Genomic DNA, 26,143 nt, shown 5'->3' with positions numbered 1-26,143 from the left:
ATGAGGTTACTCAACTATTCAATTATTTAACACCCTTAGGCAGGGCCCTACCAAAAACACATCATGGACTGCAAAAATGTGGTCTCCCCTGTGAAATCTAATCTTCTATGTACTTTTACCCATACCATAGAGTAAAAGGATGGAAAATACACAGTAATTCTCAAACAGGAGGTCCTGACATAAAAGGCACCGCAAGGCACGCGCATGCATGCAAGTGTGAGAGTGTGTGGGGAGAGGGGAATCGCACAATTGCCACCCTTACTTCTTTAAGGCCTTCAGAGCTGGGCAGCCAGAGACTGGCGGCTGCTAGCTAGGCACTCAGCTCTAACACCAGCACAGAAGCAAGGGTAGCAATACTAACCTCCCTCTTTGCCTGGGATCCTTAGTCAAGAAATGCTGACTCCGGCTTTACATGCTGATATTTTGCTGGTTTTATACCTATTCCCCACTTTGTTACAACTCAATGAAATTTAAGATTTACTAGTGGGATACTGTTGTATCCGAATCTCAGCATAGCATTTGAGAGGCAGCATGGCTCAGTGGTTAGGGCAAGGGCCTAGACATAGGAAACATGAGTCCTAATCTCACCTTTCTTACCAATTAAGTTTTCAACTCCCAGCTTGACAAAGCCCTGGCTGGAATGATTATTTGGGGTTGGTCCTGCTTTGGGCAGCGGATTGGACTTGATGACTCCTGAGGTCTCTTCCAGCCCTGGGATTCTACATTCAAGATTTTTTAAATTCTACGACCATGACCATTATAAAAACAAACTGATGCAGTTGGGTAGGGACCCAGTTATAGATGTTCACAGAATGCAGAATATGGCTGTGTAATAAAAGTTTTGGTCACGTACAAAGCGAATGCATCTGGAATACATTTGAGGCATGTATGTTGTGTGCACAATTAAGGAACTGAATAGGCGACAATGCAAATGCAGAAACCTGGAGTAGCCAGAAATGCAGGGGAAAAGGCCATGTGCAGTTAAGAAGAATGTAAGATTTTGCTCACCCAGCTCTTCTGTGTTTTTTTCCAGCTGGCCTAACTGCCTTCCACACACAAATCTCCCCTCTAAGCTGAACTGAACAGAACAGAGTGTTTGTGCACCTATTTTAATGCCCCAATCAATTCTAGAATCTGCTATGCATAATGGAAACACAAAAGTCATTGCTGAACAGGCTGTTTGCTTGTAGCCTTAATTGCCCTCTCAAATGAGCGCAGTGATGGCTTTCTGCATGTTTATTCAAACTAACTAGCTTGTTAAAGGAAGCAATCCTTCCACCCTTACAGAGATAGTCCCACTGAAATCAGTGGAATGACCCATGCAAGCAAAGGCTGCAGTGTCAATGCCAAATGTGCCCGTATTTGTGCCAACAAGCACTCAGATGCACGTGCGTACATGCCATGTGTGCACTGCTTTTATGTGCGTAATTGGGAGCATGTTTGAAAATTTGGCTCATTTTCTTTCTGAGTCAGTTCACCCAGCTTCATCCTCAGTGCCTTTCTCTGAACTCACTCCCATCTGTCAACATCTTCCAGGGACCCAGAACCCAAGCATGTTACATGTGTATCCAACAAGTACGTTAGCACCTGGAGGAAAATTCTTGCCAATAGTCTATAGATCACTTTCCAATCATGCAGCCTGGAAAAAAAAAGCCACAATGCACTTCTCTGCTGGAGATACGTGTATGGCTCCTGTTACCGGAGCATCAGCTGCTCTGAATTGAAAACATATTTATCTTCCACACTCCATTGATGGAAAGGAAAATGCTCACCTCTATTCTACAGATAGGGAACTAAGGCACATAGAAACCAAGCGACTCACTGAAGATCATACACAAACTTCAATCCAGGCTTTCAGAATCCCAGCCCAGCAGTGTGAACTCTGGCGCATCCTTTCCTCCACAACAGTCATACCTAGCTTGAAAGCCAGAGGCTGCACTCAGATGGATTCAGAACCTTGTTTGATGATTGTCAAGTGACAGATTAGTTTTTAAACACAGATTGAGCAGCTTAAGAAACAGTCACTTGAGGTTGAATGTTTCCAGCAGCCTGATAACATTGCTTGGTATCACAGCTCAGGACCCTGATCTGACAGCAGCCTCTGTCCCTAAACTGGGGACAGGATTACTCTCATGCCAGAATGGGCACTGGAGATCGGGGCACCTTCTGCTGGCTGACATGGTGCACTGGAATTAGGATCCTAGAGGAGAAATGCCACGTTTCCCCTGGGAAAAGGAGGAGGCACCCCCTGTTTGCAAATAGCAGCGTGCTCTCCTTCAGAAGGGAATGCAGATGTGTGCTAAGAGTCCCTGGTGTCATTACAAAACGCAAAAGCAATATTCACACCATAGTGTCACTTAACGACACACTGAGGAGGCAACCCAGGAGGGCACTTTACCTCAGCACCTAGCGCCAGCAGTGTTTCTATCAGCACTGCAGTCTGCACTGTCATGTGGAGGCAGCCGGCGATCCGAGCGCCCTTCAGCGGCTTAGAGGCAGCGTACTTTTCCCGCATCTTCATCAGCCCCGGCATCTCATTCTCCGCGATCTCGATGGCCTTGCGACCCCATTCTGCTAGGCTGATGTCAGCTGCAACAGAGACAACAGGTGGTTTTGGGCCTGAATGCATGAAACCACAGTATCCACTCACACACATTTGCAAGTTGGCACTGGCTGCAAGGGCTAGGGAGCCATCAAATAGGATGTGAAGCAACAGCTGAGAGAGAAGGCCCAGTGTTTTCCCCTCCCCCTTCTGAAGTCTTTGAACAGTGTAGATCTTCATGCAACCAAGCTTCTTCAGCTAAGTGCTTTCAAATGCACCGAAAGCCAAGAATCTAAAGCCAAGCGTCTACGACCCTTATGTAGGTATGCAAGTTAGAAGCAACCAAGCTTTCAATATTACCAGCCCTCTTCACTTACACACTTGCCTGTAAGCACTTGCATTCACAAATTTCAACCTGTGTCTAAAACTATGTGCGCAGATTAGTTTTTGGAGCATAAAGATGTGTGCATGTAACACAATGCGATAAATGGCTTCCACACCGGATTCATGCAGAATATTTCATGCAAGAGGCCTAAGGAGTGGGAAAGAGCCCAGTTCCAGTCATTGCAGCTGTTAGAAAAGACTTCCCCATTTAGGGATGTTCATGTTTAATTTAATAATTGTGTACCCACACAAAATCTTATTGGTTACATGATAATTCAATGGTCCCCAGGGGCGGGGCCAGCAGACAGTGTGCTCCCAGCCCCACACTACCCCTCGCTGCTGCCTCTGTACCCTAGAGGGGGAAGCCTCGCTCTGGAGAGTGCAGGAGTGGAGTGAGATCAAAGAGGTATTGGGTGAGGGCGTGGTGGGGTCACAGGGCAAGAGGGTATTGGCATGGGCTGTAGGGGTCAGAGGTTAAAGGGTCAAAGGGCATGGGGTGGGAGTCAAAGGGTGTTAGACACTGGGGAGCAAGGGTTGGGGCTAGCTGGACAGATAACATTTTATTTGCATATTTATTATTTGCATAATGAATATTCAAATAAAAACTTACCAGTCCGCCAAACATTTGTGAACTGACTAGAGCACGGCTTGAAATGAATGGAGATGCCTATCCCCTAGAACTGGGAGGGACCGGTGGAGTCCAGCCCCTGCCTGCACAGCAGGGCCAGGAACGTCCCCATCCCTAATGGCCGATTGAACCCGCCAGCCAGAGCTCACCCCACTGAGCCTGCCGCCCCTCCCAGCCGGGGGTGGCAAGGCCAGCTCAGCCCCTCGCGCTCGGAGCCACGGCGGGGGGGGGGGGGCTCTGCTCTAACAGCCCCTCCCCCCCCGGACGCACAGCTGCTGCCCCGCTTCAGGTGCCGGCGCGCCCACGCGTGATGCTTTTATGCAACGGGGGGGGGGGGGCGCTGCGAGCCGTGCAGCGCAGGAGGAAGCCCCGCCCCGAGCACAGGCCAGCGGCACCCCCGGCGCGCGCCCTCTCCTACCCCCCCCCCCCCCCCGGGCCGCAGCTTCCCCGAGCCGAGTCCGCGGCCGGCGCGCGGCCCGGTGCAGCCTGGGAACCGGAGTCTTCTCGGGGGGGGGGCTGCAAGTCCCGCGGGCCCCCGGCCGGCACGTGGCGCCCGCCCCGCCAGGTCCAGCCCGCCCCGCGGAGCGCCAGGCCCAGCCCGAGGGGCCCGGCGGGGGGGGGCGGGCGAGGGGCCCGGGGGGGGGGGGGGCGGGCGGGCGCGGCGAGGGGGGGGGCGGGCGCGCGGCGGCGGGGGGGGGGGAGGCGCCCTTTGCACCGCTCGCACCACGTCCCCCGGCTGCAAGGAGCACACGCGGGGAAACCGCCTCGCCTGGCCCCGGCATCGCAGCGCGGGCCCCGCTCACCGACTTTGTAGGGCAGCTTGTCCGACATGCTGGCTCCGCTTTGCAGGCGGCGAGCGCGGGGAAGGGCCCAGAGGCGCCACCCGCGGCTTTAAATAGACTCGCCCCTATTGCATATGCATGAGGCTGCGGGGGGGCGCTCGCCGGCAGGTTGTGTAACGGCGGGGGGAGGACACGGCCGGGCCAATCCTGCCGCACTCAGGTGTCCCTGACTCCGCAACCGAGCGCCCTGAACCGACCTTTGAAATCACGGGGCTGCGCCCTCCGTCTGGTGGCCCCCTTACTTCTCACTATTGGTTACATTGCAGCAGCCCACTTGACATTCAGGACACCCTCTTCCCCGCCCCCCCCACAAACACTCCCACTCCCCGCTCCCCTTGCAGGAGCAAGGCCCTAGGGAAGGGGGGAGTAAATTAAACTCAGTATAAGAGACTGCAGGAGCTGGGCCCTCCAGCCAGATTTTCAGTTCTAGCTAGGCATCTAGGGGTGCAAAGGGGGGAGGGAAGTCAAAAGTAGGGTTCCCAGGTATCTGGTTTTGAACTGGACAGTCCAGTATTTGAGCTTTCTATTCGGGAAACAAATTGAGAAAATATGAATGTCCGGTATTTTCCAAATAAGATGTAATGTAGATTGTGATATGTCAAGTGTGTCTGGTATTTTTGTTGAAACCATCTGGCAACCCTAGCAGGAGTGGCCTGAGGCAGGCTGCGGCAGCTGGCACCCCAGGCGTAACGCACAGTCGGTGCCCCCACCTGCAGAGCCGTCAGTAGGGTGAAATCATCAGGCACCCCGGGCACACCGTGACGTCATCATTGGGCGCCATTGAAGGCGGCACACTAGGCGACAGCCGAGTCAGCCTATAGTCACGGGCCGCCCCTGAACCCTAGTCAAAAATCCCAAGGCAAGTTAGGTGTCTAACTCCATTGAAAGAAAAAAAATGCAAAAACTTAGGTGCCAGATGAATGTAGGTAGTTACAGTGTTAGGCAACAGCCAAGCCGGAGTTTTGTGTCTTCCAATGAAGCCTAAAAACAGGATTTAGATGCCTACAGTCCTTTGTAGATTACACTCAATGTAGCTGTCCTGCATGAATGCTTTTGAAAACCCATAGGTGCCTATCTGCATCTTTATGCACCAAAAATACTTTTCAGATCTGGCCCTTGGGCTATAAGGTTTTTAGGACAGGGAACATGTCTACCTCTGCATATAGCACCTAAAACAATAGAACCTCAGTCCCAATTGGGATACCTTTTAAACTATTATAGATCATTATGATTACAAAGTCAAACATCCAAATTTTGGAAAATGATAGACTAAAGGTCGTCTGTGCTATTTGTATGCTTTACCTTTATGTGGATGCTTTAAGAGTCAGGCTTTCATTGTAGGATCACATGCTGTTCCCCCGCCCCCCTGCCACACACACAATCCTGTTTCCTTAACCAAAAGATCATCTAACTGGAAGGGCCAAGAATGATTATTAATTAATTAACAAACAGAGGATTAAAAAGAAGCACAGAATAACCATCGATCACAAAGAATCCTCTCCACACACACATCACACACACAAATATAGAAATACAATTACTTATTAATAATACAATAGAGTAGGCATAGGTTAAAAGAGAGTACAAAATTTCTTCTCAATGAAAGAAAGTTTAAATGAAAATATTTTAAACAAACAGTCCAAAAGATGCCATTTGATTAGTTACTGGTCCTCTAAGATTAATGTAGAAAACTTTAATCCCATTTACATCAATTGGTCTGTTACATGTATACTTAACTTTATGCACTTTGAAATCTTTACAGTATGAGGGTCTTCATTTACATTCCAATGTGAACTCAAAATTTAAAAATAGTAACCTCCTCCCACAAATAACCAAAAAAATCAATACAAATTGTGAAGCCAACAAGATGTATGCTAGATGATGTCACTTAAAGGTTTCGCTTTTCTATTGCATCCCTTGCCTCACCATTTAGCTGTTTATATTGTCTAATTTGGGGTTATGTTTACACACAGCACAGGTTAGCCTACCTGAGCTAGCTTCAGTACAGCAAGCCTAGGTAACAGGGCAGCATGGGCATCAGAGCACCTTAGCAAGCCAAATACATACGTCAGGCCTGTGCCGGGCTCATGCTAGCCATGGCTGAAGCCCCTGCAGTGCTGTATCCACTGCTACTATTACCTATGCTAGATACATCAAAGCTTGCTCTTGCACAGCTTTTGCTCTGCAGGCATTTGGGGGCTGATCCTGCTGCCTTTACCAGAGTGGTCCCAATGAAGACAATTGGACCACTGCCATGAGCAGAGGCTATACGATTGAGCCTTTAAACTCTGATTTTCACAGAAATTCATCAAATTTTAAAGTCATGAGGGGCCATTAAGATTAGTCTGATTTCCTCCAGGCAAAATCTTGAAAAATCCTGGGCATGTTTCAGAAGTCCTACTGAAGTCAACAGGAATACTCACATAAAGTTAGGCATGTGCAATAGTATTTGCAGGATCAGGGCCTGATTAGATTGTAAACTGTGATAGATAGGAGGAGTGCTGACCAGCACCTAGTGACTAAGGGGTTAAACGCAGGTAACTAGCAAGGGTGTTGGCAGGGATCAGAAGAACCAGTGGGGATATAGTGCTAAAATTTGAATTGGATATAGATATCTGGTCTGCTCTTCCTTTGTGAATTCTAAGTAAGGGTTGGAGGGAGCAGATGCAGTACTCAGAATTACCATGCCGATAAGAAATATTGGACATGAGTGAACTGGGCCTTGAAGTACAGATTATCACAGATTGTGCATAGAGGGAAAATATGGATCTAGTCGTGATCAGGGTATTTTTCTTTGTTTTGGTTGTTCGGTTAAACTTCTCCTTATGAATCTAAGCCTTCCCTCTTCCATTCACCATTTAAGTTACAGCCCAAAGAACTTTGTGTTTTTGATCTGTTCTCCTCTGCTCTGTAACACCTAGCAACCAAGTATGCTTTCTCAAGTAGACCTTTTTGTTTTGTTAATAAAATCACCCTTTTTAAGGTGATGATTTGATTTTTGTGTCCTGGAAGGTAACAGGAGGTCTGTGTATGTCAGTGTGGCATTGGAGGTCAGCTATCAGAGAGAGAGTTTATTTTCTGTGTTTTTTTGCTTCGTTTTTCAAGCTCTCTTGGGGCTAAAGAGCTTGGGGTCCCATTGGGAAAGGAATTCAAGCATTCCTCCCCCTTTTTTTTCAGGGTTTAAATCACTTGATGGTGGCAGCTTTTGTTTTTCTCAGAGCCAGTGCATCTGTGACTCAGGAGTTTTTGTAATCAGAGCTCAAGATATTTAAGGTCTCTTCCTGGTCCCCATCTTCTGCACTCAGAGTGCCAGAGTGGAGAACAGTCCTGACACAGGCTTTGCATGTCTATCTAGTACCATGGTGTCCAACACTCTAGCCACACATGCCTGTATGTGGCTAGTTGGCTTGAACAATGTGGCTATTTGGCTGGTTGAGTGTGGCTAGTTTGCTATAACAGTAGCCACTGTAGAGGCTACTAGGGATGTAAGCAACTAGTCGACTACCCAATAAGCATAGGCATATTGGGTAGTCGAGTTGACTAGTTGCTTCCCTCACCTTACTGTCTCTGTATTAGAGGGACCAAGGGGGGTAGCAGGAGCCGGTGCTGGGGGGAGCCAGCTTAAAAATCGGTTCCCCACCAGCACCCTCTCTGCAGGATGGAGGGCAGAGGAGGCAGAGGCACAGTGGGAAATGGTGCGAGCAGGGTCTGAAGCAGTCCCCACGGGACTCTTGCTACATTTCAAAGGCAGAGGCAGCGCAGTGTGAACCCAGGGTGAGTGGGGAATCAAGCAGTCCCCGCTCGCCCCGGGTTTCCCACTGCACCTCTGCCTTTGAAATGTAGTAAGAGCTAATTGAGTAGTCGATGGAAATTCCATCAACTACTCGGTTAGCTGCTTAGTGGAAATGTAATGTCCCCAGTGGCTACTGCTTCAGAACGGGTTGGACACCACGGATCTAGCATACTCTCAGGACTGTATGAGACCATGTCTATCCCAGGAAGTGTTTTGCTGGCAAAGTCCTGTAGTAACTGGCAAACCGTACCTAGTGTGCCACAGTTACACCAATAAAGCTTTCACCGGCATGCCTTACAGTGGGTCCCTCAATGGGTATAAGCACAGTTATGCTAGTATAACTATGCCCATAGTAGTGCTTCTATCACCATTGCTATGTCAGCTTAAAAAACCATACACCCAAGCAGTACAATATTTAAATGTATGCCGGGCTTAAGTTATATGTAATACAGGTTAGACCTCCCTGGTCTGGCACCCTCGGGACCTGACTGGTCCGGGATGAGAGATTTTGCTGGAGCAAGGGAGGTCATTTCTGGCTCCCCAGCGGCCCCACTCCCTGCCTTGTCCACCCACTGGGCTAACGAACTCTCCTGGCAGCCCACCTGGGTTGTGCACCGGGCTTCCTGTGCCCCGCTCAGACCTCCTGGCAGCCCAGCTGACCCATATACCGGCCTTCCCAGCTCCACCCCCAGCCCTTTCCCAGCTTCCGCCCCGCCCCGCCCCCGTCCAGCTTGGCCAAATGCCAGGCTCCCCCTCCACATCACACCAAGCTCCCGGGCCCCTCACCTCCAGCAACATGCTGGGATTCTAATCCTGGAACACAAGACTGGGGAGTTCCAGTTTATAGAGGTGCAACCTGTAATGTATTATAAATAATACCTACAGATCCAGTGGAGTCAAGTGGCACAAACACAGGCCCACCACATGTGCTCTTTTCCAAAACTCCTGCCTCTGAGGAGAAAGAACAGCCACCTTCCTCATCCTCTGATTTTGTTAATCTGTCTAACTAGCTCCTCCCATATATATTCATGACATACTCATCGCTGTGCTGGATCGCCCAGGGGGATCAAACAGGTCAATCGTTAAAAAGCCAGAGGCCCTAAGAAGACTGTTTCAGCAAGTGGTGAAACTGCAGACCCCCGCAGCAATTGCTAATGGCTCATCTGCAAGTATGCAGATTAAGTCACTGGTCTGTTCTGAACTTTAGACTCTGTCTTTATATACTTTAATTGGTTGTCCTGTTATGAAGGAGTGTGTTCAGAGAGAAGGTTCAGGGGACAAACCAGACCAAGTCATTGCTCCTCTTCGCTTAGGTTCCTACTTTCATTAATAGCAAATTCCTGCACTTGGCAGGGGGCCAAAGAGCCCTTTAAAGACCCAGGCCAATTAAGTAATACTGTGCGGCTATGTCTAGACTGGCATGATTTTCCGCAAATGCTTTAATGGAAAAGTTTTCCGTTAAAAGCATTTGCGGAAAAGAGCATCTAGATTGGCACGGACGCTTTTCCGCAAAAGCACTTTTTGCGGAAAAGCGTCCGTGCCAATCTAGACGCGCTTTTGTGCAAAAAAGCCCCGATCGCCATTTTCGCAATCGGGGCTTTTTGCGCAAAACAAATCTCAGCTGTCTACACTGGCCCTTTTGCACAAAAGGACTTTTGTCCGAACGGGAGCAGCATAGCATTTCCGCAAGAAGCACTGATTTCAGACAGTAGGAAGTCAGTGTTCTTGCGAAAATTCAAGCGGCCAGTGTAGACAGCTGGCAAGTTTTTCCACAAAAGCAGCTTCTTTTGCAGAAAAACTTGACAGTCTAGACGCAGCCTGCATGTTTACATTGGCTTTCTGTTGTTCCTCTTACTTCAGTCTGTGAAATGCACTTTTCACAAACATCAGAGGTAAAGCTGAGAGAATAGAATATTTTATCTGATGGATTTAGCCTCTTTTTGGCTACGTCTACACTGGCATGATTTTCCGGAAATGCTTTTAACGGAACAGTTTTCCGTTAAAAGCATTTTCGGAACAGAGCGTCTAGATTGGCAGGACACTTTTCCGCAAAAGCACTTTTTGAGGAAAAGCGTCCGTGCCAATCTAGAGGCGCTTTTCTGCAAAAAAGCCCCGATCGCCATTTTTGCGATCGGGGCTTTTTTGAGGAAAACAAATCTGGGCTGTCTACACGGGCCTTTTGTGCAAAAGTTTTGCACAAAAGGACTTTTGTCTGAACAGGAGCAGCACAGTATTTCCACAAAAACATTGACAATCTTACATGAGATCATCAGTGCTTTTGCGGAAATTCAAGGGCCAGTATAGACAGCTGGCAAGTTTTTCCAGAAAAGCAGCTGATTTTCCGGAAAAACTGGCCAGTCTAGACACAGCCTTTCTGTTTGTGCAAGCAGAGGATATTTCTTCAGCTATATTCATTTTTCAAAAGCTTTTGCCTCTTTATTTTGGTATTTTTAAGTACTGTTAGTCTAGCACAGTCAGGTCCCTATGAGAATTTAAGATTCAGTGTTTGTTAGCAGAGCTGCAGTGGACACTCCAGGATTAAGGCTGTGAGTCTGTCACGGAAGTCATGGATTCTGTGACTTTCCGGGACCTCTGTGACTTCAGCAGGCTGCTGGTATGCCTGACCCCAGTGCCTGACCATAACAGTGGTGGTCCAAGGCTGCCCCCCAGCAGCAGTGGTAGTCTTGGAGCACCCCTCCCAAGCACACCTGAGCACCAGTGATGCCCCCAGAAGCCTCTGAACACTAGCAGTGCCCCCCAAGATGTAGTCCAGGGTATATAGTACAAGGCATGGATAGGTTACCGGGATGTGAATTTTTGTTGATTGCCTATGATTTATCCATGATTTTTACTAAAAATACCTATAACTAAATCTTAGCCTTATCCATGACTGGTCATTTAAGTCTTATGGTTCCGTTTCAGCAGGCCTGGCAATGGGTGTGTGTGTGTCAAAGGAGGCAATTGCCTTGGGGCCCAGAGATTCAAAGGGGCCTGGAGCTCACAGCAGTGGCTGTGCCCAGGAGCCCTTGGAATTGCCACTGGAGCACTGCTGCGCAGCTCTGAGGACTGAGGGAGCAGTTCACCACGGTCTGGGCAGCGCTAAGGGCTGATGGCCTTTGGTCCTGCCCCTTCTGCCCCGCCCTTCCAGGGGCACAGAGCCAGCCCCCCTCACACACTTTACCCTGGGGCCTGCAGTGGCTGTTAGCCCCACTGAGTTTCAGTTTCCTGATTGGGTGAGCCTGCCGGCATCTCTGGCACAAATCCTCTGACACACACAAATCCCACCCCTTGCTTTCCTCTTGCTTCAGTGAAGAATAATTTGTTGCTGGTTTATACCTATAGCCAATCACAACGTCCGTGTGTTGGTTCGGCTATACTGGCTGGCACAAAGGTGATAGTTCCTCAACCTTCCCTGCCTACCTGCTTTGGGGGTGGGTCAAGTAGCAGCACACAGCATCCACTTCTGCACCCAAGGTCTGGTAGTCTGCGCAGGACCATAAGAGACTCCTCTTTATGTGTGGACATGTAGGCTTTACACTATGTCGTCCACACGTGTAGGACTGGCCTTGCAAGTCCTCTAGCCCACACTCTCCCCAGTTAGTCAGTTACTGTACTGTTTAACAAGTGTCTTTGGGAATTCTCCCAAAGTGACCCTTATCATAGAATACTCTACCTGAACTAATCAGGCAAGACCAGCAGACTTATGCAACTTAATGCAACTTTGTACCTTCACATTCCAGCACAAGACTCATGTCCCCCATGGAGATTGTGAGAGATTATCAGACTGATTCAGGATAGACTGAGGAGGAGACAGACACATCTCACAGACCCATCAGTTCTATCTATTATCAAGGTTGTCTAACACTGTCCATTATAAGACTTTTTCAGTAGCTTAAAATTGTGTATGAGGGGCATGAGTTGGGGCAGGAAACTGGAACAGAGGGGGAAAGGAACAGGAGCCAAGTGAGATGAATAAAGGCCAGGGTTGGGGGCAGGGATAATCGTCATGAAGAGATGGAGAGGATCAGATGAGGTGTGGGGCAGAAGCCATTGGACTGTGGATAGAAGTAGAGGGGCACTAGGACAAACATGGACAGGAACAGAAAGGCCTATAGACATTTTAGAGCAGCTAAAACTGAACTCAGGATTTCTATGCCTCACTATTCTTGTACTCTGTGGCAAATAGCTGTGATGCTCATTGGCAAAGGGTATCATCCTGCTCTAGTGGCTGACCACATATAGGATAACAACCTACTACTGCTATCAGCTATTCCATTGGTTCAAATGGCCAAGGTCTGTACTGTGAATCTAAAGATCCCAACATTGCTGGTGACTATGAAGTTCAATTAAGTTCTACATCGTGAATTTTGTGTGGTTTTTTTTTTTTTTAGTTTGCTTATATAAACATTCGGAAACTTACATTTAAAAATGTTAAAAGAACATTATGGTTGCAAATATAAGCACTCAACACGAACATGCCAAAATTAAGGTTACCCTGTCAACCCTAATATGGCTTCCTTGTGATTCATTCATAACTAACTAGATTTTAAAAGCTGGAAGGGACCATTAGATCATCTAGGACTAGGCTGACTTCTTGTATAACATAGACCATAGAATTTCCCCATTTATCTCTATACTGAGGACAATAACTTATTTGACTAAAGCACATTGTGCATGATGTACATTACAAGGACCATGTTGTGGATTATAATAGACTTTAATTACCCAGCCATACACTATTAGACTGGATTGGGCTCTGAGAGTGAATCGGTGTTGTGCAGGGGGCCGGGGGAACAGTAATATCAAAAGGATGATTGCATGATGAAGGCAATTAAATGCCACCCTCAAGAACTATCATAGAGTTCCTATGTGTGGCTAGGGAAATCACTTAAACCAGAATCTGCACCAGTGGTCTCTAATTGTGTGTGTGTCGTTTTCTGGATGCCTGCGTTGAGACATCTGGGGCATCTAACATTAGGGGGACACATTTGCCCTTATTCTCTGTGCCTCATCGGTAAATGGTGATACTAATGCCACCACAGCCCATGAAGACAAATTCATTGGGGTGTGTGGTACTCAGATATTATAATGAGAACTGTACAGAAACACTCTCTGTCCTCTGGGCAGGGTTTGGATGTGGTGCAGTAAATAAGGTAGCTGTGCAATATTTCCTTTTATCCAGTAGATGCACACTGAATAATGAGGATAACAGGAAATACCAAATAGCTGCCCATTCACTGTGCACCAACCTTTTCACTGAATTAAGCAGGGGTCCCCTGGGAATGCTAGCATCTGATCAGCTAATTAAAGAATGTATTATTATGCCTACACACAAAGAAGCCACACTAGTGTAGCACAAGCACCTTAATTCAGGCATTTCCTAACTTTTAAGTGTTTGACTTTGCAATCTTAAAGGTCTTTTAATATAATGCTTTTGCATGTAATGTATTATGTGCAGACAACACTGGGCTCACAAAAGTATTTGTGTGTAACAGTTCATATTTCCAACATCCTCCATATGTTGCTTATCTTCTTAAAATTAACATTTCTGGCAGGAAGAAGCCTGTGAGAGTTTGTCCAGCATCCTCACAATGGGGCTCTTTTGGGGTTTCAATAAATATAAATGGACACAATGATCTTTTGGGTTTTTCAGTGTAAATAAGTAACACAGTAGTGCTCAAGTGCCATACAAAATAGTTACTCCTGTTTCTTTTGCTCACATTGATTCTCCTGGAAATGATAATCTCTCATATCACTTGAAGTCTTTGTTAGTACTATTACTGGATGTGAGTGGGAAACCATGCATCTGTCCCCACTAATGACATCTGTATCCTCAGTAGCCGAACAGGATTTCAAATGAGTGTTCCCAAATACCTTCCTTGTAGGACAGCATTATTCCATCTTCATGAACAAGCTGAGGCTTTGTCTACGCTTGAAAGTTTAAAGCACAGCCTTGGCAGTGTGGCCACTTCAGGAGTGCTGGGCAAAAGCTCTCCCAGTGCTCCAGTTCATTTTTCCTCAAAGTGCTTTAAGAAGAAAAAATGAAGCACTCTGGACCCTACCCCGCCACTGCCCCACCCTCTGACTGCCAGGCTTCCCCTGCCTTGCCCCTCCACCAAGCATCCTCTGGCTGCCAGACACCCACCTCCCCCTGCCACTACCCCGCCCAGTGCCCTCTGGCTGCCAGACACCCGCCCTCCCCTGCCACTACCCCGCCCAGTGCCCTCTGGCTGCCAGACACCCACCTCCCCCTGCCACTACCCTGCCCAGTGCCCTCTGGCTGCCAGACACCCGCCCCCCCCCCGCCACTACCCCGCCCAGTGCCCTCTGGCTGCCAGACACCCACCTCCCCCTGCCACTACCCCGCCCAGTGCCCTCTGGCTGCCAGACACCCGCCTCCCCCTGCCACTACCCCGCCTAGTGCCCTCTGGCTGCCAGACCTACTTGGTACAGCCCCATCCAACCAGCCCCCTTTTGCCAGACCCCAGTTTTTCTCTAAGGCTGTGTCTACATTGGCAAGATTTTGCACAAAATCTTCCCGCCTGTCTACACTGGCTGCAAGTGTTTGCACAAGAACACTGATGTTGTAATGTACAAAATCAGTGCTTCTTGCGCAAATACTCTGACGCCTCCGCTCAGGGATAAGCCCTTTTGCGCAAGTATTCTTGCGCAAGAGGCCAGTGTAGACAGGCAACGTTAATTTCTTGGGCAAGAAAGCCCGAAGGCTAAAATGGCCATTGGAGCTTTCTTGCGCAAGAGAGCGTCTACACTGGTTTTGCGCAAAAGCACATCTCTTGAGCAAAAGCACATGCCAGTGTAGACGCTCTCTTGCGCAAATACTTTTAACGGAAAAACTCTTCCGTTAAAAGTATTTGCTCAAAATCTTGCCAGTGTAGACGTAGCCAAAGTGCTTTAAGATCATATAATCATAGAACACTAGAACTGGAAGAGACCTCAGGAGGTCATCAATGTGTAAAAGTGCAATGTATTACAGCAGAACCTTGATTTTATGAAGATTTATGTTATAAACAAACAATTATACAAACCATTTTTCCCTGTGAGGGAAAAAAGTCACATAATAAAAGTGAAGTTGATGAAGAAAAAGTCCACAACCTTTCATGTTCTGATGCCATCAGTGCATTGGAATTGCTTGGCAGCGGTCTGAAGGGCATGAAAAAGCAATACTTATGCACAGTACCTACTGTAATTTTGAGATGTGCAGTTTTATGAACTGTTGAACTTTATGAATTCCTTAATCTTCATTAGTTCATAAAAATGCGTCCTAATATACTATTAATGAACAGTCTTGCTGGTGCTTCAGTAGAAGCCCAGGATTGACCAGACTACGGAGACTGAACTATCCTCTCACTCTTAGCTGGTACAGTGGTATAGCAGGCAATGGTTGGAAAGTATGCTTTGTTTCCTCCTTCCATGACAGATCTGTGGATGAAAAGGATTTCAGTGCTGTAAGTGCATTTATACCTAAAGAGGTACACAGATCCATGCAACGCAGAAATCTCTTTTTGAAACTGTACCAGTGTTTATGTTTCTATCTAAGGTGCTTAGTGCTGCTAAATTTTTTATACTGGAGCTGGTTGCAGCAGCCATGTTCCTTTGGGATTTGCCATTCTGATGATGGATTAGGCCTTTAGAGATTAAAAGTGAAACCCTCCACTGCCACTTTTCAAAGAATAACCATATTATACCTTCTCTGTATGAAATAAATTCAAAGCACATCTGAACCCGCACAGAGCACCCCTCTATGGGGAGACTCCACTGCTAGCACAGAGCACCTCCATAATCTCTGTCTGGATGGGTGCCACATTACCTGCACAGAACCCCCTCCAAATTCCTGTCGGGGAGGTGGCCCCTACTCCCAGAGTTGCCCCCAAGGTCTCTGTGAGCAGAGGCTCTCCATAATCCTTGTCTAGGTGAGTTCCCCCTGCCTGCACAAAGTTCTCCCCCAGGATCCCTATGGGGAAGCTCACACAGAGTCCAACAGTCCCTTTCTGTGGGACCCCCACTGCTCACAGAGCCCGCCCCCCCCAGATCCGTCCGGGAACCCACCCCGCGGTTCAGTCTGGTGGTGGCACCTGTAGCCCACTGGGGCTTGCCCTGCAGACCCTTCCCGGCCGCTAGGGGCGGAGCGCGGGGAGCAGCTGACTCGCTCCAGCTCTGGAGGGGGAGGGGCGGGACTGGGGGGAGCAGCAGGGAAGCGCGGGGCTCGGGGCCACTCACGCGGCCAGTCTCCATTCCTGGTGGCCCACCCTCAGCCCCTTCCCCTGCGGGAGCCGCGCCAGCGCCCAGTCCACCGGCTTCCCTCGACCCATCAGCTGACAGTCCGACCCCAGTCCGCCCAGGTAGTGCGCGTGCGTACTCCCAGCGGGGCATTCTGGGAGTTGTAGTTTTCACCCTCCACGCCCTCCGCCATCGCTGACTCTGCGCATGCGTCGTGGCCGTCCGACTTTGGAAAGTCGCTGCCTGAGGTTGGGCTCGGACTGGCTGCCATCTTGGCGGAGGGCTTGAGGCGCTGGCCCCGCCGCCCCGGCCGGTAAGGAGTCCGCCGCGGAGAAGCGGCTGCGCCCGCCCGCTCGCCTCTCGAAGCGCTGCCGCGACTCCGCCGGGGGGGGCTGGGGGAGCCGCTCCCGCCCCGGGGCTCGCAGCGAGCGGGGCGGGGGCGTTTCGGTCCCGGCCCCTGGGGCCCCTGCCCCGCCCCCGTGGGACCCCCCCCACAGCCCCGCCCAGCGCCTCCGGCTGCCAGACCCCCCCCCCCCGGCACTGCCCCGCCCCGCCCAGACCTCCCCCCGGCACTGCCCCGCCCAGCGCCTCCGGCTGCCAGACCCCCCCCCTGCCCCGCCCCGCGCTGCCCCCCCCCTGCCCCGCCCCCCCCCCCCGGCACAGCCCCGCCCTCCGCTGCCAGCCCCCCCCCCGGCACTGCCCCGCCCCGCCCCCCCCCCCGGCACTGCCCCCGCGCCTCCGGCTGCCAGACCCCCCCCCCGGCACTGCCCCGCCCCGCCCTGCCAGCCCCCCCCCGGCACTGCCCCGCCCTCCGGCTGCCCCCCCCCCCCGGCACTGCCCCGCCCCGCCCCCCCTCCCCCCCGGCACTGCCCCGCCCAGCGCCTCCCGCCCAGCCCCCCCCCCCCCCCCTGCCCCGCCCCCCGCGCCACCCCCCCCCGGCACTGCCCCGCCCAGCGCCTCCGGCTGCCAGACCCCCCCCCCCTCCCCGGCACTCCCCGCCCCGCGCTGCCCCCCCCCGGCACTGCCCCGCCCAGACCCTCCCCCCGGCACTGCCCCGCCCAGCGCCTCCGGCTGCCAGACCCCCCCCCCCCGGCACTGCCCCGCCCCGCGCTGCCCCCCCCCGGCACTGCCCCGCCCAGAGCCTCCCCCCAGCGCTGCCCCGCCCAGCGCCTCCGGCTGCCAGACCCCCCCCCGGCACTGCCCCGCCCCGCCCAGACCCCCCCCCCCCCCCCCCGGCACTGCCCCCGCGCCTCCGGCTGCCAGACCCCCCCCCCCGCCACTGCCCCGCCCCGCCCAGACCCCCCCCCCCCGGCACTGCCCCGCCCAGCGCCTCCGGCTGCCAGACCCCCCCCCCCCGGCACTGCCCCGCCCAGACCCTCCCCCCCAGCCACTGCCCTGCCCAGCGCCCCCCCCCGCCTCCCGTGGGACCCCCGCTCACTGCCCCGCCCAGCGCCTCCGGCTGCCAGACCCCCCCCCCCGCCACTGCCTCGCCCAGACCCTCCCCCCCCCCGCCACTGCCCTGCCTCCCGTGGGACCCCGCCCAGTGCCTCCGGCTGCCAGACCCCTCTCCCCCCTGCCCCTGCCATGCCCAGTGCCTCCAGCTACCAGACTCCCCCCCAGCCACTGCCCCGCCCAGCAGCTGCCAGACTCTCCCTACTTCCCTGCCCAGTGCCTCTGGATGCCAGACACCCCCCACCACGACTGCCCCGCCCAGTGCCCTCTGTCTGCCAGCTTCTTCCCCTTGCCACTGCCCCACCCTCTGACTGCCAGGCCTCCCCTGCCTTGCCCTTCTGCCAAGCATCCTCTGGCTGCCCCCCCCCTCCCCCCGGTCACTGCCCCACCCAGTGCTCTTTGGCTTCCAGACCTCCCTGCTACTGCCCCATTCAGCCAGCCCCCTTTGGCCAGACCCTGGTGATCTAATCTCTAGCCAGACCCTACAGCTGACCAGCACACTTTGGCAACCAGATCCAGTGCTCTGACTACAGTCTTCTCACTGTCCAGTCAATCACCAGCCCATTCTGGTTGATAGACTTCATTGACCTGGTTTGTAGCTACTGCGCTCACCCTGAGTTGGGGGTATTCATTAGCGGCTGTCTGATTCTGGATGATTTGCCAGCCCTGGGGTGGTTTGCTGTCTCTTGCTAGGTTCCTCTATCTTGCATGATGCCTGTTTTATTCATACACTCTGCCCCCCAAAATCACCACCAGGTGTTTGGCTTGTGTGAGTTGATAACACATTCCCCCCAATTTATTCCTCTCAATCCAATAATTGTCTAGCTCAGCCCCTTTCCCAGACTTTGAAATGAACCTCCTTTGACTACTAGTGTCTTCACTCTGTCCTGACGAATCTTGCTGCAGCCATCTCACTAGTGTTTACTTGCTTTGTCCTATAAATAATGCAGTGTCCTAAAATGATGGCCCAGAACACTAAAGCATAAGTGTTTGTAACTGCAATGTGAATGGTTGTTTTGGTACACTATGTATAATCTTTAGTAAATAAAGTCACTCTAGAATGGCAACGTTGGGCCCCTCACTTCTAGTTTTGGAAACATCGATAGGCCTTAGTTATTGATCCTCTAGTATCTAAATGTGTAGGACTGACATTGCGAGACAATAAAATCCAAATTGTAGGTAGAGGAAGATTACAATGATGTGCGAGTTATTTAACTGGGTCTGAAATTTTGGGCCACACCTCTTTCAAGATTTACCTTGTTTTGATAGCTATAATTTATAACAACAGGGAAGGCAGCTCCAGATTTTTGAGAGGCAGCAGTAGAATAGATGTACAGTAAAACTCCATTGGTCTGGCATCTGATGGTCCGGCACCATCAGGAACCCGGAAGTGCTCCAGGCAGCCGGACCATTGGAGCTGCTCTGCCCCCGGCTTCCCCGATTCAGCTGCTGCTGAAACTGACCAGCGGCTGAATTGGAGAAGCCGGGGGCAGAGCAGCTGGAGTGCTGCTGGTAGGTCCCGTAGCGCTGCCCCTCGGTGCTGCGGGACCAACCTGGCAGCACCCCAGCTGTCCCCCATTCAGCCACTGCTGAAACTGACCAGCGGGCTGGTCAGTTTCAGCAGCGGCTGACTTGGGGACGCTGGGGGCAGAGCAGCTGGGGTGTTGCTGGGTTGGTTCGGTAGCGTCCTCAGTGCTACTGGACCAACCTGGCAGCCCCCCAGCTGCTTTGCCCCCAGCGTCCCCAAGTCAGCCGCTGCTGAAACTGACCATCAGCGGCTGAATCGGGGAAGCCTGGGGCAGAGCCGAACTGTCGGAAGGGGGGGCTATGAGGCATGCCCCCCACACCACCCTAGACCCCTCATAGCCCCTTCTTCCGATAGTCCAGCATATTTGATAATTCGGCACCCCCTAGGTCCTAAAGGTGCCGGATTATCGGAAGTTTACTGTAGAATGAGGGTTACCTAATAATTTGGTAGAGGGAGAAATCCTTTACCTTTTGAGTTGGCAAAAGCCTCTCAGCAGACAGGATCCATTATTAGAATTCAAGAAATAATAGATGGAAAGATCTTTTTGGTTATCCTTTCCATTCCTTTGACTAATACTGTTCCTTACAGTATTTTCCATCGTTTTGTTCATTTTTTATTACTCTCATTTGTCCGTTACTGTTTCCCCTTTTATTGGGGGCAATCTTGCCTAATATGTGTAAAGGGCAGACTAGAAGTAATAAAGGAATGGGGCAGACTGAACCACTGCTAGTTTGCATCTACTTGAAAAACAGGAAATTCAGGAATGAAGTCCCACATGGGCTTCATATTCCTGCTCAGATCTGATGAGGGTGAAACTAAAATGCTGCTTGAAAGCAGTGGGTCAAGTTCGGCTCTCTTCCAGCAGTGAAAGTTGAGGGCTGCCCTGTGGACTTACTTGTGTTTACAGTGCTTTGTGCCTCTGTGAAATAACAGAACACATTCTATCTAGTTTGTGTTCTTAGTTGCAGTCTGATAGTTTAGCCACCTCTGTAAATTCACTTCAAGTTATCAGAATAGTGTCTTCATTGCAATTCAGAGTGAAATTGTTTACATCTTTAAACAGAGATATGGCATAGAATGTACTAAAGAAGATGAACTGATGGAGTGGAAAATAATGGAGGCTTCTGAATACTATCCTTGAAAGCTTCTTACAGATTCATCAGTTATTTCAGTGTTTAAAGATGGAGGGAGAGTGGGAGGAGGGAAGATTATTTCTATGAATAAAACTTAAGGAATTTTACCTCTATTCTTTTGTTCCCTTCTTTCCCTTTAGGAATTTATGTTCTCATTTTTCATGATGAAGCAGCTTTGGGACTTGAGATTTATTTACTTATTTTAGAGATTAGACATCTACCCCAACAATTTCAAAGAAGAGAGAGGATACCTAAAAGGCATTGCCAAATATAGTTTAAAAATTACATACTTTAAAATGTCAGGAATTTACCATTCTATTTTGAGGCAAACTTAAAAATAAAATAAGTCTAAAAACAAATTATCCACTTTTGGTGAGTTCTACAAAATCCCATTTGATTCTTTCCCCCCATCTTCTGACTCAATGGTTAATCAATAAATACGTCAGATATGTGTTATCAGTCAGTGATGTTAGTGCTCAGACAAATAGATTTTATGTAAATAGATTCTAATGCAGATAAATTGTTAAATAAGACTATCATGTTAACTTAAACCATCTGTTAAAATGCCTCTCATGATGGTTGAACATAATAAATAATTCCTCTATCGCTCAAAACAAATGAGGAAGAATGTGCATAAAAGAACAAACTGAAAATAATAATCAGACTTATAAATGTGCTATAAACTGCACTACGGACATTATGCTTTAAGTTTGCTTGTCCATTCCTGTGCTTTTTCATGCGCAGATTTGTCAGCCTCCTGGTCGGGTTTACTGTGAGACAGATGATGGTTGTTGTTTGTATGTCCACACGCTTCAGAAGGGAGTGACATTTATCACAGCAAATCTATGTGTAGCTGGAAGAACATTTACATTTGTTTATTGTAAATGAGCTTTGCCTACATACAGAAGCTTTGTGACGTTCATGCTTGCTTCAGAAGGCAAAGTGGGATGTAATCACAGTTTGCCTATTGTCTTGGAAGCGTTCTTTTGGTTTTTTTCAATGTCTGCAATCAAGCAAATGTGTTGGTTTTTTTTCAAGGTTCCAGACAGTCCATCTGTTTGGCATCATTCATTTGGCTGTGTTTTGTCAGGCATCTCAACGAATTTGGTGCCCGTGTTTGGGAAGAGAAAGGGTAGTCTGTATCCCACTTTTCCTCCTTCTAGAGAAGAAAATAAATAATATTCTTTTTTATGTAGTGTTCAGAAGTTGAGTTACAAAGGACAGTTATTGCCATGTCAATGGCCTCCGAAAGGGTTATTTTATTTCTTGTGAATCTATATTGAACAATCTGTGCTTTTCCAGGAAGACCCACTATAAACTGGAAAATAAATGTTGAAAATGAGGTTCCTATTCTAGCAGAATTTATTTCCAGGACTATGCAAACTTTTTAAACACCTGACATTTCCTATTAAGCTTTTAAATTATACATGGAATTCTATACTAACTGTAGTTAGCGAGAACAAATGCTAACAAGAATACAGGCAGTCCCCGACTTATGCGGATCCGACTTATGTCGGATCCGCACTTACGAACGGGGCTTTCTCGCCCCGGAGCTCGAAGGCAGCGGTCAGCCACCTCGACCTCCGGGGCGAGAAAAGCTGCTCCCGGTGCCCCTGGTCTGCTGGGGACCGTCTCCAGCAGACCAGGGGCATCGGGAGCAAAGCCGCAGCCCCGGCGGGTTTGCTCGCGGTGCCCCTGGTCTGCTGGGGACGGTCCCCAGCAGACCAGGGGCACTGCGAGCAAAGCTGCAGCAGCGGTGGGTTTCCCCGCTTCTGAGGCTTTGCTCTGGCAAAGCCTCAGAAGCGCAGGACCCCGCCGCAGCTGCGGATTTGCTCCTGGTGCCCCTGGTCTGCTGGGGACCATCTCCAGCAGACCAGGGGCACTGGGAGCAAAGCCGCAGCAGCGGCGGGTCCCGCGCCAGAGCAAAGCCTCAGAGGCAGGCACCCTGCCGCTGCGGCTTTGCTCCCTGTGTCCCTGGTCTGCTGGGGGGGGGGGGGGGGGCGCAGCTAGTGTGCCTCCCCTCCCCCCCCCCAGCAGACCAGGCTTTTGTTGTGGACCCTGGGGCAGAGCAGCTGGGGCGCTGCCGGTTGGTCCCGCAGCGCCGCTCTGGGCACTACTGGACCAACCCGGCAGCACCCCAGCTGCTCTGCCCCAGGCGTCCTGATTCAGCCGCTGCTGGTCAGTTTCAGCAGCGGCTGAATCAGGACGCCTGGGGCAGAGCAGCTGGGGTGCTGCTGGGTTGGTCCAGTAGCGCCGAGGAGCGAGGAGCGGTGCTACTGGAGCAACCCAGCAGCACCGCAGCTGCTCTGCCCCAGGCGTCCCCAAGTCAGCCGTTGCTGAAACTGACCAGCACTGACTACAGAAAGCCCGAGGCACAGTTGCTCTGCCCCGGGCTTCCTGGAATCAGCGGCTGATCAGTTTCAGCAGCAGCTGACTTGGGGTTCTTAAGTTGAATCTGTATGTAAGTCAGAATTGGCGGTCAGTTTCAGCAGCGGCTGAATCTGGACGCCAGTTCCGACTTACATACAGATTCAACTTAAGAACAAACCTACAGTCCCTATCTTGTACGTAACCCGGGGACTGCCTGTATTGAGAACATAGATTTTCTCTGAGGAAACATGATATGGGGTTTATTCATCTAACTGTTTAAATGAGCAGGCAATGCTAATGCAATGCCTTTGGGAATTTTCACATGTGGGATATTTTCTTTCAGTTCTTTTGTCTATAAACTCTACAAGATTCTTCTGCCCACCCTATATGAGCTGTCCAAAATGTATATGTAGGATGTATTCCTTGCTTTGAAAATGAATAGAGTTGCTAATGTGTTTGTATTTGAGGAGTTCATCCTGAAACAAGCTTCAGTCAAGCAGAGACAGGGCTTGAAAAACTCGGCCATTACTTAACATTGGGAAGTGGGGGAAAAGAGTAAATGTGCCCCTTTCTTTTCCATAAGTTGGGCAGAACTAGGAAATGGGGCATCAAATTTGAAGCCTCATCCATTAGCCAAAACGTAGTTTCCCCCCTTATTGACTAATCAATGGAAATTCCATCTACTAGTTGATTAAATGCAATTTAACATTAAATGCATTTTAAACCAGCTAGATCATGGTGGCGGAGAAACAGCTTCTCTACATTGGCAATTCTACTGTAACAATTGAGGTTTGAGGAATGTGGGTGAAGGGACAGAAGTTTGACACCGTGTAGATTCAAGCACGAGGTTTTTATTACTCAGACTGACAAACAGCTGATTACAATAGATTACATAGGGTGCTGATGGGCAGAGAGAAGAAACAGGGTGGGAATTCCCTAGATATGTTCTAGTGGCAAAACATAATGAGCACAATAAGCCAGTAGTCTAAAAGATTACATGAGTGTTCCACCTGTGGCTCAGGTTTACATGCTTGTTAATACACAGGTGTTATCCCTCAGGGTTCTTCTTGTAGAATGTAGGTTAAATCCAGATTCCGAATCTTTAGGAATGATAGGTGGCACCTTTCAATAGGTTTGTCTGCAGGTACATTCCTATACGGTCCTGAGACAGAGAACAATAAGCAGTACACAGCATTGGCTACAGTATACCATTATCAATGCACCCCGCCCCTCTCCCCTTCTCAGGACTGCAGTTTGCGTCTGTGATGGGTGGACATCATCACTCATGCTGATATGTCAGACCTCTCCCTGAAGCTAGGTTGGTATTCGGGGAGAGGTATATCAACTGTTCTCTCTTCCTGAACTGGGAAGTGGACTTCAAGGTTCCTCTCAGTGAGTCATGGGTCTGCAACTCAAGATAAGTCCCAATTATTGTTCTGCACCTGGACTTGTTACCAATTAGTTTCAGATCCTGTTCATGCCAAGATCTGTGAACAGGAGCCTGCCTTTGCTCACAGCTTAGCTCTGTTAACCATGTTTCGTTTATTGTTAGCTAGGCCTCATGTTAAAGATTCTATATAGAGGCTGTGGTCAGAATCATGCATGGTATTATTGAAATCTTGGCCCTTCAGTGGGCTAGCAATCCCCTGATTTATTTACAAGGGACATAGACAGATTTTTCCTGGTGACGTGTCCTCAACTGTGTTTCTTGCCTTGGTTAGTCAGGACCTAAATCTGTTGACTTCAGGTACAATTCAAAGTCTGTTTATTCTCATAGGGATTTTCGGTTGTTTGTACTGCTATAATGATTTGGAATCTGACATAGTTGGAAGTATAATTCCCTAATGGAACTGGAAGAGTTGTGTTTTACGTAAGTCCAAATTGTTTGTTTTGTGCTAATGGATGACATTAAAAAAAAAAAGAACATATTGGAATGTACATAGGTGTGTGTGCCTTGTATATAGTCTGTTTGTAACCATTACCTCTCTGATCGCGATGTCAGTTTCCTCTTACCTGAACAGTGCCTATTATGTTTTTGAGCATTTTGCACGCATTTCTCCACTGTAAACGGAACCCTTTCTGAACATGTGCTTCATAAACCCCATATGCTGAGTATTTTGGTCTGCTGCACTTTCCTACATAAGAATATTGTTTCACACATAAGAATATTGAAAATGTGTTAATCTATACTTTGAAGACAGAAAATGCTAAATAGTATTAGTATGTAAAATTAAGTTTGAGCTAACTTTTAAATGTAATAAGACTTAGTGTGTTAAAGTTTCATTTTTGTAAACTTTCCATTGATGTCTTTTGTTTTGGGGTTGTTAAAAGGGATGGGGGTAAAAAAGGGGTTAACCTTTTAATATCCCAAAAGACACATTCCATAAATATGTCACTCAGAACACACAAGCATTTTTTCCAGATTATCTTCTCTCAATATGTTTACAAATCTATCTTCGGTTTAGGGAAGGAGGAAGCAAATATTCTTATCTGTAGATATGTTTACTGCAGATATTAAGAGCTAGTACTTAGTGTAACATGCATGTGATTAGCAAATCCATACTATCTGTTAACCTCACTTTTTAAGCTAGTAAGATGGCAAGTATATTTTTCTGTTTATCATACCATAACATCAAATTCATCTCTAAATTCCTTAGAGAAACCTTTCCAAATAGTTTAAATGTAAGCATTTAAAACTATTGCTCCATATACTACTTAGATTAGAATGATTTCTCTCTAAGGTGTTTTTGTTTATAGCTCTCTATACTGAGATGGAGTAACACAAGGAAAGAAATCTGAAAATACTCATTTTTAAAAAATTGTCCTGTTTATACTTGATGTATATTATGATTAAATGGATTATTCTAGGTATTTGACCAATTTTAATGACAGCTGTTAATGAGGTTACTTTCTTCATAAGTCTGTGAAATGCAGAGCAGAGAGGCTTCACAGAACTAGTTTTAAAACAAGATTTTTCTGTATATGTTAAAATTTGTTTAAACTAGCAAATTTACCTGGTGTTGCTTGGGTCCTTAAGGAGGGCACAGGGACCGTCGGGGGTGCAGGAGTCAGGGTTGGTGGCGGTGAGGGGGCTCTTGGCAGCAGAGTCTGTGTGGGGGGCAGGGAGTGTGTGGGGGACACAGCCTCCTTTTCTCTGAGATAGGTACCAGGGCTGCTTGCTCTTTCCCTTACTGTCCCTGTTGGAGTGAGAGCAAAGTGCACAGCCTGTCTGC

General features: G+C 49.2%; 2 protein-coding genes across 3 annotated transcripts in view; one reads left to right on the top strand and one right to left on the bottom strand.

Moving 5' to 3' along the window:
• AHCY (adenosylhomocysteinase) overlaps positions 1-4,526 on the bottom strand; it is a 34,255-nt gene extending 29,729 nt beyond the window's left edge. Inside the window, exons 1-2 of one of the 2 annotated variants that reach the window (XM_075901531.2) lie at positions 4,358-4,526; positions 2,399-2,589 (exon numbers count right to left, since the gene is read on the bottom strand). In XM_075901531.2, the coding sequence (XP_075757646.1) occupies positions 2,399-2,589; positions 4,358-4,385 (219 nt within the window). In that variant the 5' untranslated portion in view covers positions 4,386-4,526. The remainder of the gene's footprint in view (positions 1-2,398; positions 2,590-4,357) is intronic. The other variant, XM_075901533.2, reaches the window with a different exon arrangement.
• Positions 4,527-16,610: 12,084 nt separating this feature from the next.
• The window catches only part of ITCH (itchy E3 ubiquitin protein ligase), a 106,154-nt gene continuing 96,621 nt past the window's right edge, over positions 16,611-26,143 (top strand). Inside the window, exon 1 of the mRNA XM_075901534.2 lies at positions 16,611-16,740. The gene's annotated coding sequence lies outside the window, so the exon portion shown is untranslated. The remainder of the gene's footprint in view (positions 16,741-26,143) is intronic.

This window comes from Pelodiscus sinensis, chromosome 17 (genome assembly GCF_052426305.1).
Source record: "Pelodiscus sinensis isolate ZL-2025 chromosome 17, ASM5242630v1, whole genome shotgun sequence".
NCBI lineage: Eukaryota > Metazoa > Chordata > Testudines > Trionychidae > Pelodiscus > Pelodiscus sinensis.
Note: the sequence above shows the minus strand (reverse complement) of the source record. Positions and strands in the feature narration are given on the sequence as shown.